At 46.1% G+C, this 12077-nt stretch overlaps 1 protein-coding gene across 3 annotated transcripts; it reads left to right on the top strand.

Annotated features, from left to right (window-relative positions):
- The first annotated feature begins 8469 nt into the window (after positions 1 to 8469).
- On the top strand, positions 8470 to 11909 carry GDF9 (growth differentiation factor 9). 3 transcript variants are annotated; one of them, XM_029050560.2, is made up of 3 exons: positions 8470 to 8566; positions 8794 to 9004; positions 10575 to 11909. In XM_029050560.2, the coding sequence occupies exons 2-3, from the start codon at positions 8833 to 8835 to the stop codon at positions 11522 to 11524; spliced, it is 1122 nt and encodes a 373-aa protein (XP_028906393.1). In that variant the 5' UTR covers positions 8470 to 8566; positions 8794 to 8832; the 3' UTR covers positions 11525 to 11909. The 3 variants fall into 3 exon arrangements, with proteins under 3 accessions (XP_028906393.1, XP_028906392.1, XP_028906390.1); XM_029050559.1 differs by lacking the exon at positions 8470 to 8566 and adding an exon at positions 8574 to 8661; XM_029050557.1 differs by lacking the exon at positions 8470 to 8566 and having other exon boundaries at positions 8574 to 9004.
- The last annotated feature ends 168 nt before the right edge of the window (positions 11910 to 12077 follow it).

Raw genomic sequence — 12077 nt, 5'->3', positions numbered from 1 at the left:
TAATTCTACCTTTGCCACTTGTCTGCTGGGTGTGACCTTGGACAAGTCACTTGAGTTCTCTGTGTCTCAGTTACCAGCTCGCCTCTAGACTGTAAGCTAGTTGTGGGCTGGAAATGAGTCTGCTTATTGTTGTAATGTACTCTCCTGAGCATTTAGCACAGTGCTCTGTACACAGTAAGCACTCAGTAAATACGATTGAATGAACGATTAAGACTGTGAGCCCCATGTCGGACTTGACTGTGTCCAACCTGATTAGCTTGTATCTACCCCAGCCCCTAGTACAGTGTCTGTTAATGAAATGTACATCGCCTTGATTCTATTTAGTTGCCATTGTTTTTACGAGATGTTCTTCCCCTTGACTCTATTTATTGCCATTATCCTTGTCTGTCTCCCCCAATTAGACTGTAAGCCCGTCAAACAGCAGGGACTGTCTCTATCTGTTGCCGACTTGTTCATTCCAAGCGCTTAGTACAGTGCTCTGCACATAGTAAGCGCTCAATAAATACTATTGAAGGAATGAATGAATAAGTGCTTAAAAAAAAAAGCTAAAAATCTGGGAAAGCCAAGCACTTCCTGCTTCCCTTTGAGTCTTATTTCACTTCCCTGTGGCCTAAAGGCCTAAAGCATGGGGGTTGGAGTGTGAAGGTGAAGGAAGATGCTTAAGCTATCTGTGAGAGAAGTGAAGAAGGTTCTGTATTCTCCCCAGCATTTAGTACAGTGCTCTGCTCATAGTAAGCACTCAATAAATATCACTCATTGATTGACTGATCCACAAATGGATGGAAAACAATGGTATTTGAGAATGGTGTTTCCTTCCCCCTACATACACACACAAACACACACACACCCTTTCTCTCTACGCCAAGTTTTAAAGGCGCTGGGCATCTTTTGAACAGCGCCAAGAGGCAGCTGGGGGATTTACCCTCAGTTGGATGAGGCAGAGGGTTAGGCACTGTTTCATTAAAACTTTGCATACAAGATCTCAAGGAATTGGAACGAGGCAGTAGCTGCAGAAGGAAGACAACAGAGACTGCAGTGCTTGGCACAGAGTAAATGATCGCTAGATTCCACCGTCATTCAGATGGTTCGAAACATCCAATGACTTCATAATCAAGCAGTTGTGTTTTCTGAGCACTCACTACACACAGAGCGCTGTACTAAGCAATGGGGAGAATACAACAGAATTGGCAGACACGTTCCCTGCCCATGGTGTGCGGTATCATTTGCAGGGGAGCTGAGGCGGTGGAAACGGATTACTTTTGGTTACAGGTGAGTGTTAAAATAGTTCAAAAGAAAAAAAAAACTACTAAAGGAGGTAAGATGATCAGGTCGTCCCCCGGCACCCAGTTCAAAACGTTCCAGTTTCAAAAAACAGAACACAATCTAGAATTAAGGCAGCGATTCTGCTGCTGAGTCAAGCCACTGGTGGCAGGTTTAAGCCCAGTCTGATTAAGCCAAGGCCTAGAATGGCAAGTTTTAGGAGTGATCCATTTCGCCTCTGCATACCACCTTGCTCTGTCATTACTTCCTTCAAGCAGGAGCAGCAGTTATTTAGATTGAGGGAGGTGTGGACTAGGGGAGAGAGAAGGCAGAGAGACGTGAGCCGGCTCCAAGAGAGGAAATGGAGCCGGCACTTTCTGTTCCCTGAGACCCTTGGGTGACTAGGAAATGTGGCTTCCCTTCAACTAATCAATCAATAGTATTTACTGAGCATTTCCTGTGTGCTCAGCACTGTACTAAGTACATGGAAGAGCTCAAGAGAGGTAAAAGACCCAATCCCTGACCTCAAGGAACTGACAATATAACTCAGCTGAGAAACATACAAACAGGGAGAAATGCTCAAATAGGTACAAAAAGTGCAGCGCAGAAGTAGTGAGTGCCAAAATACTATGGTTTTTGCTGAAGTGCTGAGATATTATTAGGGGAATGTGACCTGGGGAGATGAAAAAATCAATCGGAACAAACCTCCTGGAGGAGGTGGGGTTGCTGGAGGGAGGGGAGAAACAGCTGTGCTAAATCTCAATCCTGGAAGCAGCCAGGGTAATGAATTGTCCTTCAACTACCCAAAAGCCAACAGGCTTGGCCTTTGTCCTTAGCTAACCAATACAGAGACAACCAAGATTTGGGCATCGCTCTAATCCCAGCCAGTTTTGTTCATTCAACCGGTCAGCTGAAGAGAAAGGCAACTCACAAGATGGGCATTGGTCAATGGATTTTCCCTAAACCTAAGTCTTCTTCCTTGGGACTAGCAAATATAGGCAAGATGAATGAGTGGCACTTTATAACCCTGCTCCAATTAAGTAATCTGTCATCCTTTTATTAAAAAGAATGAGGAAATTTTTTCCCCAAATATGTTCAGCCTCAGGCATGATCCATACATTCCTCAAGAAATCAATATGGTGCTGGAAGAGAGAGTCTCTGTTAACATTCCAGAGATATCTACAAAGCAGACCACCTACACCAAGTACCTTAATCTCTGATTTTTGAGGTAGACTCAGTTTAGCGAATGAAACCGAATCCTCAGCTGACTTGATCACAATTCCTTTTCCACTCTCTCTCAGTGTAGAACTGGCCCAGAGCATTAGAACAGAAAACAGTAATCAACCAATGATATTTACTGAGCACTTATGTGCCGAGTACTGTACTGAGCACTTGAGAGAGTACAATGCAACGGAATTAGAAGACTTGTTCCCTGCCCATAATGTACTTGCAGTTTGGAGGGGGAGATGGACATTAACGTGAATAAATCATTTATAATGCGTAATGGGCAGCATGGCTTAGTGCAGGCCTGGGAGTCAGAAGGACCTGGGTTCCAATTCTGACTCTGCCACATGTCTGTTGTGTGACCTTGGGCAAGTAACATCACTTCTCTTGGGCCTCACTGTAAAATGAGGATTAAGAGTGTGAGCTCCATGTCGGACAGGGACCATGTCCAACCTGATTGACTTGTATCTACCCAGCTCTTACAACAGTACTTAACAAGTACCATTATTATTACTATTAGTTGGGAAACACTACAGCAATTGGGAGACTTCCCAGGGAGCCGTCCAAACAGGTGGGGATGGTTCAACCCAGCTTGTCGGCTTTGTCAATTTTTCTCAGAGCAGTGTCCAAAGTGAAGCCAACTGGGGAGCTCTCAGCTCTGATTTGCACAACTTTCAGGTACCATGTAGTCCCCTAACTGAAATTTTAGTTCCTGTCACCCCCACACACACTCCCCCTGCCCTCACTAGACTGTAAGTTCCTTGAGGTCAGGGATCAAGCCTACTTGCTCCGTTGTACTCACCCAAATGTTTAGCGCAGTGGTCTGTACTCTGTAAGCATTCAATTACTACTGATCAATATATTAGGGTATTTGTTATGTGCTTATTAAGTGCCATGCATCATATTAAGTGCTGAGGTCGATATGAGCTAATCAGATTGGACACCGTCCATGTCCCTCATGGGGCTCACAGTCTTAACCCCCATTTTACAGATGAGGTAACTGAGGCACAGAGAAGTGATTTGCCCAAGGTCACCCAGCACACAAGTGTCAGAGCCGGGATTAGGAGCCGGATCCGTGCTCTATCCACTGGGCCATGCTGCTTCTCAGTGGTTTGAATTGAGTAGTTTAGATCCAGAGTCTCGTTAAATAAAGGCCTGCTTTCCAGCAAAAGACCATGTGTTTGGGGACAGCCTGTATTCTGGGCTTGGCCAGTGAAGTCAGATGTTTTGCAAATGATCTGGCAGTTTATCAGTCCTTTTTCTGAACAAACTGGTTCTACGTCTTGTAGCGGTGGTGTGTGGTGAGCTCCTTCCAACAAATAGCCTCTTCCAGGGTGGCATTGGCTAGCAGGCATTTCATCTGAGCTTTTAGGGTTACACTTTCCTCATTTTCAGAAACATAATCCTCTAACTAGTCCAAGAACCACCCGGGGCATTAATACTTAATTTTCTTCCCAACGTTCAAGAGAAGAAGTTTCCCAAGAGTCGCTACCACTATCCAGGACGGGAGGGGGAGTGGGCCTGGAACTAAGACGACTCTGGGAACAACCTTGGGTATATCCAGCTATGTAATCTCATAGTAATACTCACGATAATAACAACAATAAAATTAAACACTTACTATGTGCCAAGCAGTGTACTGAGTGCTGTGGTTGATCCAAAATAAGACTGGACACCGACCCTGTCCCATAAGGGATTCACACAATCTAAGGCTGAAGGAGTAAAGGTATCCCCCTTTCACAGATGAGGAAATTGAGGCACAGAGAGTTGTGACTTGCTTAAAGTCACACAGCAGGCAAGTGTGATTCCCAAACCTGTGACTTTCCAATAGGCCATGCTGCTGTCTCCTGGCTCTGGAAATAACATATAGGGAGTCACTGGAGATTGAGGAGTTTCTCTCTCTCCCCCCCGACCCCCAACCGGCACTGTCACTCCTGCAGACCACTGCTCTGGCTCCTCGTCTCTCCCCTCAGACATCTGGAAAACACAGTCACCTCCAGCCTGCTTGTCTGGGGCTGCACTAATGCCTGCCAATAATAAGAAGAAGAAGAATGGCATTTGTTGAACTCTGTGCCCAGCACTGGGGGATATACAAGATAAACAGGTCAAGGCATAGTCCCTTTCCAAAGACTGGCATCAGAGAGGGAGGAAGAGAGGAGAGCTATCGAATCTCCATTTTACAGATGAGGAAACGGAGGCACAGAAAAGGTAAGTGGTTGACCGAGGTCACACAGCAGGCAAGTGGCGGAGCTGGAATTAGGACAGAGGGACTGTGACTCCCAGGCCCAGACCCAGCCAGAAGCCAGGGAAGGAGGAATAGAGGAGACAGAGCTATGGGTATATGAGGCTGGACTATGCTTGATGGGGACCTGTAGGCCCCGGAGACCCACAGAAACTTCAATGCCTAAGTGATAAGCAAACCTGTGCAGGGGGACCACTCTTACCACAACTGCCAGGCTCCAAACTGGGAAGCTACGGAACGTGCATGTCCAAACCCAGACTGCCTCATTATTATTATTATGGTATTTGTTAAGTGCTTATTATGTGCCAAGCAGTGTTCTAAGCGCTGGGGGAGATACAAGGTCATCAGGTTGTCCCATGTGGGGCTCACATTCTTAATCCCCATTTTACGGGTAACTGAGGCACAGAGAAGTTAAGTAATTTGCCCACAGTCACCCAGCTGACCAGGGGCAGAGCTGGGATTAGAACTCACAACCTCTAACTCCCAAGCCCATGCTCTTTCCATTGAGCCACGCTGCTTCTCTTAGGATGATATCTGTTAAGCAATTACTATGCAGCATGGTTTAGTGGCAAGAGCCCGGGCTTGGGAGTCAGAGGTGGTGAGTTCTAAACCCCATTCTGCTACTTGTCAGCTGTGTGACTTTGGGCAAGTCACTTCTCTGTGCCACAGTTACCTCATCTGTAAAATGGGGATTAATACTGAGCCCCACATGGGACAACCTGATTACCTTGTAGCTACCCTAGTGCTTAGACCAGTGTTTGACACATAGTAAGCACTTAACGAACACCATCATCATCATGTGCCAGGCACTGTACTAAGTGCTGAGTAGATTCAAAACCGTCAGTTTGGCCATAGCCCCCGTCCCACAGAGGCTCACAGTCTCAATTCCCATTTTGCAGATGAGGTAATGGAGGTACAGAGAAGTAAAAAGACTTGCCTGAAGTTGTACCACAGACCAGGTGGCTCCACCAGGTGGAGGTAGGATTAGAACCCAAGTCTTGACTTCCAGACCTGTGCTCTCTCCACTAGATTTTTCTGGGGTTCGGTCAGGCCTCGCCCACATGGGGCTCTTCCCACCCAAGGCAAAGCCCCTGCCAGGCCCAAATCCAGGCTCACCTCCATTGGCTCTTTGGACTGGGCCAGAGTGGGAAATGTGAGCTGGTGGCTGTAGAGAAACTAGGACTCTCCCACTACCATAACTCCATGGCTGATCCTGGGAATTATAGCCCTAGCGACATTGTCTGCTTAGTGGACCACATTTCCTAGCCTACACGGCAGCTGACCCTCTTCCCAGCCCAGGCCTCACCTCCTCCAGTGGGCAGATGTTCTCCCTCATCTCCACTTACCTCCTGCCCCTTTCTCTTGGCTGGGGCAGGCCTGAGTTCTGGGGGGTGTTCAGGACCTGATGCTACCAGGTACCCTGAGGAGGAGCTCCTCAGAACTGAGAACAGACTGAAGGGTTAAGGAGCGGGCAGTTTGAGAAGTTTTTCGATCGTATTCCCTGAGCACTTACAGTGTGCAGAGCACCATACTAGGCACTTGGGCAAGCACATTATAACAAAGTTGATAGACACATTCCCTGCTTACAACAAGCTTACAACCTAGAGGGGGAGACAGGCATTAATATAAATAATTTATTCAATCCTACTTATTGAGCACATACCATATGCTTGTTTTACCTTCTGGACTGTGAGCCCATTGTTGGGTAGGGATTGTCTCTATTTGTTGCTAAACTGTACTTTCCAAGCACTTAGTACAGTGTTCTGCACACAGTAAGTGCTCAGTAAATGATTGAATGAATGCAAAGCATTATACTAAGTACTTGGGAGAGTTCAATATATCATTAAACAGACATTTCCTTCCCACAGTGAGCTTCAGCCTAGCTACACATATGTACCCAAGTGCTTGTGGGCACCCATAAAAATTCTTCTATTCCCATTTCTCACCACTCTAAATTACTCAAAGTGTCACTCCCCCTGCTCAGCTCCTCCAAGCAGTCTTGGGGGAAGGAGAAAGAGTGTGAAAGGGAGTGACCTCTACAGAGAGGGAGACACCTTTCCAAAGGTTTCTTTAAACCTCCATTGACACTTATTCCTGCACCAAGACAGTGCAAACCATTACCACTACTGCCCAAACTCAAGTGTATACCCTACTGGGTGGAGAACTCTCACAGAGAAGGGACAGAGAGTCAGATAGTAACCCTCCCTCCCTTCCTCAGAGGCTGAGGAGAAGTACCTGAAGCAGAAGACTTGACCCATAGCACATGGATCTGAGCAGGTTATCCTTAGAGAAACAATCCAAACACTCCCCATAGAAGGCTCACCTTATGATCTTTACAAGAAGGTGGCTCTATAATAACAGCCAACACCAACCCCCTACCCGACTTGAACTACCTCTGCATTCATTTTCCTACCAAGGACTGACTGCTTCCAAAACCAGAATTAATAGAGTCCTTCAGCTCCACAACCTCCATGAGGCAACACACCTCCTTACCCACAATATCACGACAGCAGAACTCCCCCTAAAAATGGTTTCTCCCCACCCCAACAGAAAGAACTTCTTCCCACACCACTAATATAAGGAGAGTGTGGTTGAGGGGGAGGTTAAATGTTGAAGTGCAGCAAGAGCTGTCTTCAATTTTCACCAGCAACACAGAAGTCAGCTTTCTGTTAAACAGGCGCAGCTGCTAGTTGTAGGTGGCAAAGGCCACTGAGAACACATGGAAAAAGCACCTCATCGATCAGTCGCATTTACTGAGCACTTACTGTGTGCAGAGAACTGTACTAAGCACTTACTAGTGCAGCACAAGTTCCCCACTGCAATAGCTCAACTTGATGGTCTTGAGTTCCACCATACTAATTAGTGATGGCTCCCGCTTCAAATCCTCCTCACGTTAGCTGGCAAATATGTGTTACATCACACAGTCGGGATGTAGCTAGCTCCATTATTCCTCACTTCCAAGGAAGCAGCTTGGAGAGTTTCCCAGGAGTGTTTGAAGAATGCCAGTTTTTCACTCACTGAAACAGAGGGGCCCCTTATCTCACCCTCTCGGGCTGACTTCTCAGTTTCTCTTCACCTTTCACTGGGCAAGCAATTCCTCACTGCCATCTTAACATAACAGACCTTTCAGCACTAAAGGCTCACTTGGGAACGAGAAAGGAGCAAAAGGGGGTGGGAGTGAATGACTGCAGTGACTTACGACAGCTGTGTTGTGCTCTCCCAAGTGTTTGGTACAGTACTCTGCATATAGCTTGGTGTAGTGGTTAGAGCAAAGGGCCTGGGAGTCAGAAGGTTCTGGGTTCTATCCCAGATCTGCCACTTTTCTGCTGTGTGATCTTAGGCAAGTCACTTCACTTCTCTGAATCTCAGTTCCCTCATCTGTAAAATGGGGATTGAGATTGGGAGCCCCCAGTGAGACAGGGACCATGTCTAACTTGATTTGCTTGTATCCGCCCCAGTGCTTAGTACAGTGCCTGGCAGATAGTAAGGGCTTAACAAATACCATCATTATTATTACTGATTGGGGCCTACTTCCCTCTTGATCCACAGGCCAGATTTGATTAGCCGGTTGGGGGTTTACCTGGGTGACTCAGTGATAAAAATCCACATTAATCCCTTTGGTGGTTTGTCTTAAAAAAGCAGACAAATTAAGGAAACAGGTTCTTACTGCCTAATGTCTTCAATCGGCATCATTTCAATGACTACCAATTGCAGTGACTGACCCCTTTGCCCAGCTGGGCACGTTTGGGGTCCAATTACAGAATGGTCTTTTCACCCACTCACCTGGAATTGATTTAAGAGACCGGTCTGAGGCTTCCTTGGTTTTGAAGAACTAGGCTGGTATGGGGGTGATGTGGTCTCTTAATCTTTTCCAAGCTATGGCTGTTCCATGTGTTCTTCTTCTTTGTTGCTGTTATTTGTGGTTCTTACCTCTTGTGAGTGTGGGTTCCCCAATATCAAGGGGTGTAAACAGGGCTGGGAGAAAAAGCTCCAAGGTTGAGCCTCTGTTTTTTCTGCTACCCTTGGAAGGTGGAAATAGAACGGACCTCTTGTCACCCCTCCTCCAGGTTCTATCTGATCCGTACCACAAAAACAGCCAAAGGGGGATGCGATCACTGCAGCCTGATTCCGCGGCCCTGGGCTTCATGAAGAGACTCTACCGGATGTATGCTTCCAAAGAAGGCATCCCAAAGTCCAATAGGAGTCACTTCTACAATACAGTTCGGCTCTTTACTCCGGATGCCAAGCCCAAGCAGGACGCTGAAGACCAAAGAATGGGTGAGTAGGATGTGTTAAGGAAAGGGATATGGTAGGATGGATTTAGAGGGGAAAAAATGAAAGGTGCAATAGTTTTTCTAGCAGCAAAGGGAACCAGGGCCTGGTTCTTTGACTCATGTATTGCTGGGCTTGGGGTTTTGTTTTTTTTTGGTACTTTTTTCTAATTAATGGCAAAAAAAAGTTAGTATACAAATTAGGCAAACAAATGTGAAATGACTCTTCTTCAAGATGTCACTTTCCGGTTGTTTCCCTGCTCCCTTCTCCTTCACGTTCACCCTTGGGTGGCCTGCTCCTGCTGGACATCTTTTTTACTTAGAAAACCTCTATTTCCTGCTCCTTTGCTCTGCTGAGTTGACCCCTACTTGGAGAAAATTCTAGTTGGGCTCTGTCTCAATGTTCCCAGCTTCTACATGTGTAGAGCCAGATGTCCACGCTATTATGTGGACTACCTAGAGGGGAAAGCAAGCACTAATTTTACAACTTCTAAAATACTCTTTTTGTCTAAATGGTGACTTTGGTCTGTAAGCTTCTTGAGGGTAGGGAATGTGTCTACAAACCCTGTAAAACTGTACTCTCCCAAGTGTTTAGTACACAGTAAGTGCTCAAAAATGATTGACTGGGACTGTAAAATCAAGCTTCAGGTCTGCTCCCTTTTTAAGTGTCAGCACTCTTCAGCAGCAAGGAGAGGGTGTGGAGTTCTAAACACTACCAAACCTCCCTGGACTCTAGCCTCCTTAAAACCATCCCAACTGAGGAGTTCTGACTTGGCTTCAGCCAGTATATGGCTATAAAGTGGGTGAGGGAATAAAATCAGGATTTTCTTTAAGCTATTTATTTCTCTGGGTATTTAAACCATGGAGTTTAGGGGTCTAAAATCAGTTCAAAGTTTCTGGTTTGTTTTACAAGATAATTTTCTTGGTAGTTTCTTCTGGAGTTAGGATCCCCTGTTGCAAGTCAGTCTAGTGTTTGTCTTGCCTCTGTTCCTACTTTGTTCTATTGGTCAAGCCCCAGCCCACCCCCTGGTTTTTTGATAATGAGACTGTATGCTGTCATGTGCTGATTTAGTACACTATTCTAGGACTGTGGAAACACTCCCCCACTCCTTAGACTCATGGCCAGAGGCATCGAAGACTTTCTTGGTGATCACAAATCTTGGGAATTGTTGTGCTGACCTTTTAAATTCCTTCAACTCCTTACATCTTTATCAGACAGACCCACTCTAAAAGGACCTAAATTCCCTTTGAGAGGAAGGGAACGGATGAATGTAGAAACTTGAGGGAATGTCTACCAAATCTGTAGCACTTAGTACAGTGTTCTGCACATTGTAAGCACTCAATAATCACAACAGCCTACATACCCTATCACCACAGGATTCACTCACCTACATATCCACTTTCCTTTTTCCTATCTAAATCATTTTTAGCATCTGCTTCCCTTCTAGATTTTGAACTCAAGGGCAGGGATTGTGTCTACTAACTCTGGTATGGGCACTCTACTACTGATCAATCTGTTAATTTCCTAAATTGTTTCATCTGGCTTGGGTTACAGCATTATTTTTGGTCTTTCCTAGGACTTCCGGGCTCCGCAGATCTAACATTCAACCTGGATCGCGTTACAGTCGTGGAACACTTACTCAAGTCTGTCTTGCTCTACTCTTTCAACAGTTCTGTTCCTTTTCCCTCCGCCACCGTGTGCCCGTGCCAGCTAGTTGTAAAGGAGCAGGAATCTTCTAGCCAAAAGTGTTCTAGGGCTCCTCATTCACTGAATTTCAACCTGGACCTGAAACTTAGAAAAAAGAGAAGGTGGGTTGAAATCGATGTGACTACTCTACTTTGGCCTCTGATTGCTGCGAACAAGAGGAGTGTTAAAATGGCTGTGAACTTCACTTGCCTGGAAGATGGAGACCGTCACAGCTCTCTGCCAAACGAGACCCTAAACACGGCCCTGCTGAGAAGCCCTTTGCTTTTGTTGTATCTCAATGACACTAGCACCCAGGCTTACCACAACTGGCATTCCCTCAGAACCAGGGAAGAGTCCCCCATCCCGTGGTCTGGCCAGAGGAGGGGGGTTTCCCCATTTCCAGAGGAGAGAGTGGCCTCCCAGGTGGGAAGATCCCTTCACCGACGAGGCCGGGAAGCGCAGAAGCCCAAGAATCCAGCCTCCTACAACCTGAGCGAGTATTTCAGGCAGTTCCTCTTCCCCGAAAATGAGTGTGAGCTCCATGATTTCCGGCTGAGCTTCAGCCAGCTGCACTGGGACAACTGGATCGTCGCCCCCCAACGTTATAACCCTCGCTACTGCCAGGGCGACTGCCCCAGGGCCGTCGGGTATCGCTACGGCTCTCCCGTCCACACCATGGTGCAGAATATCATCTATGAGAAACTGGACTCCTCGATCCCAAGGCCTTCCTGCGTGCCCGCCCAGTACAGCCCTTTGAGTGTTTTGACTATAGAGCCTGATGGCTCAATAGCTTATAAAGAGTACGAGGACATGATAGCAACTAAATGCACCTGTCGCTAGGATTTCCTCTCCTGAGGATAAATGACAATCGGCTTCTCCGGGAGGAGTGGACTAGCTGTTCTTCTGAGGAAACTTCAGTTTTGGAGAGCCCTCATTTGAAGCAAAATGTCACTGTTGAAAATGTCTATTACGTAAACACCTCATACCCCATAGCAGGTAGGGGGAAGGTAACTGCATTAATTTTTTGAAGTATCTTCCCCCCCCCCTTTTTTTTTTGGTTTTTCAGTTGTAATGAAAACATGAGTTGGGGAGAGCATATTCTTGAACACTTTTTCTTTTTTACGGGAAGTATTGCCACTTGTTAAATGGTCCATGAAATTATAAGCTTATCTGTAACCTGCTATATCTGCAAGAGAAAAGAATAAATACCTAATAGAGCATGAGACTTTTCTGTCAAGTGGTTTTCATTTGAGAATTAAAAACAGTTGGAACTTCTATATTTATATCTTGGAATAGAGGAAGAAATTGGTGAATATTTTGAACTCTAAAAAATTTCCTCCTAATCCTAGGTTAGGGGCAAATGTGCTTTCCCACTTACCCCCACCCCCTGCCC

The sequence above is a fragment of the Ornithorhynchus anatinus genome, chromosome X1 (assembly GCF_004115215.2).
Source record: "Ornithorhynchus anatinus isolate Pmale09 chromosome X1, mOrnAna1.pri.v4, whole genome shotgun sequence".
Taxonomy (NCBI): Eukaryota; Metazoa; Chordata; class Mammalia; order Monotremata; family Ornithorhynchidae; genus Ornithorhynchus; species Ornithorhynchus anatinus.
The sequence above is the reverse complement of the archived record's forward strand: the minus strand, read 5'-3'. Positions and strand labels throughout refer to the sequence as shown.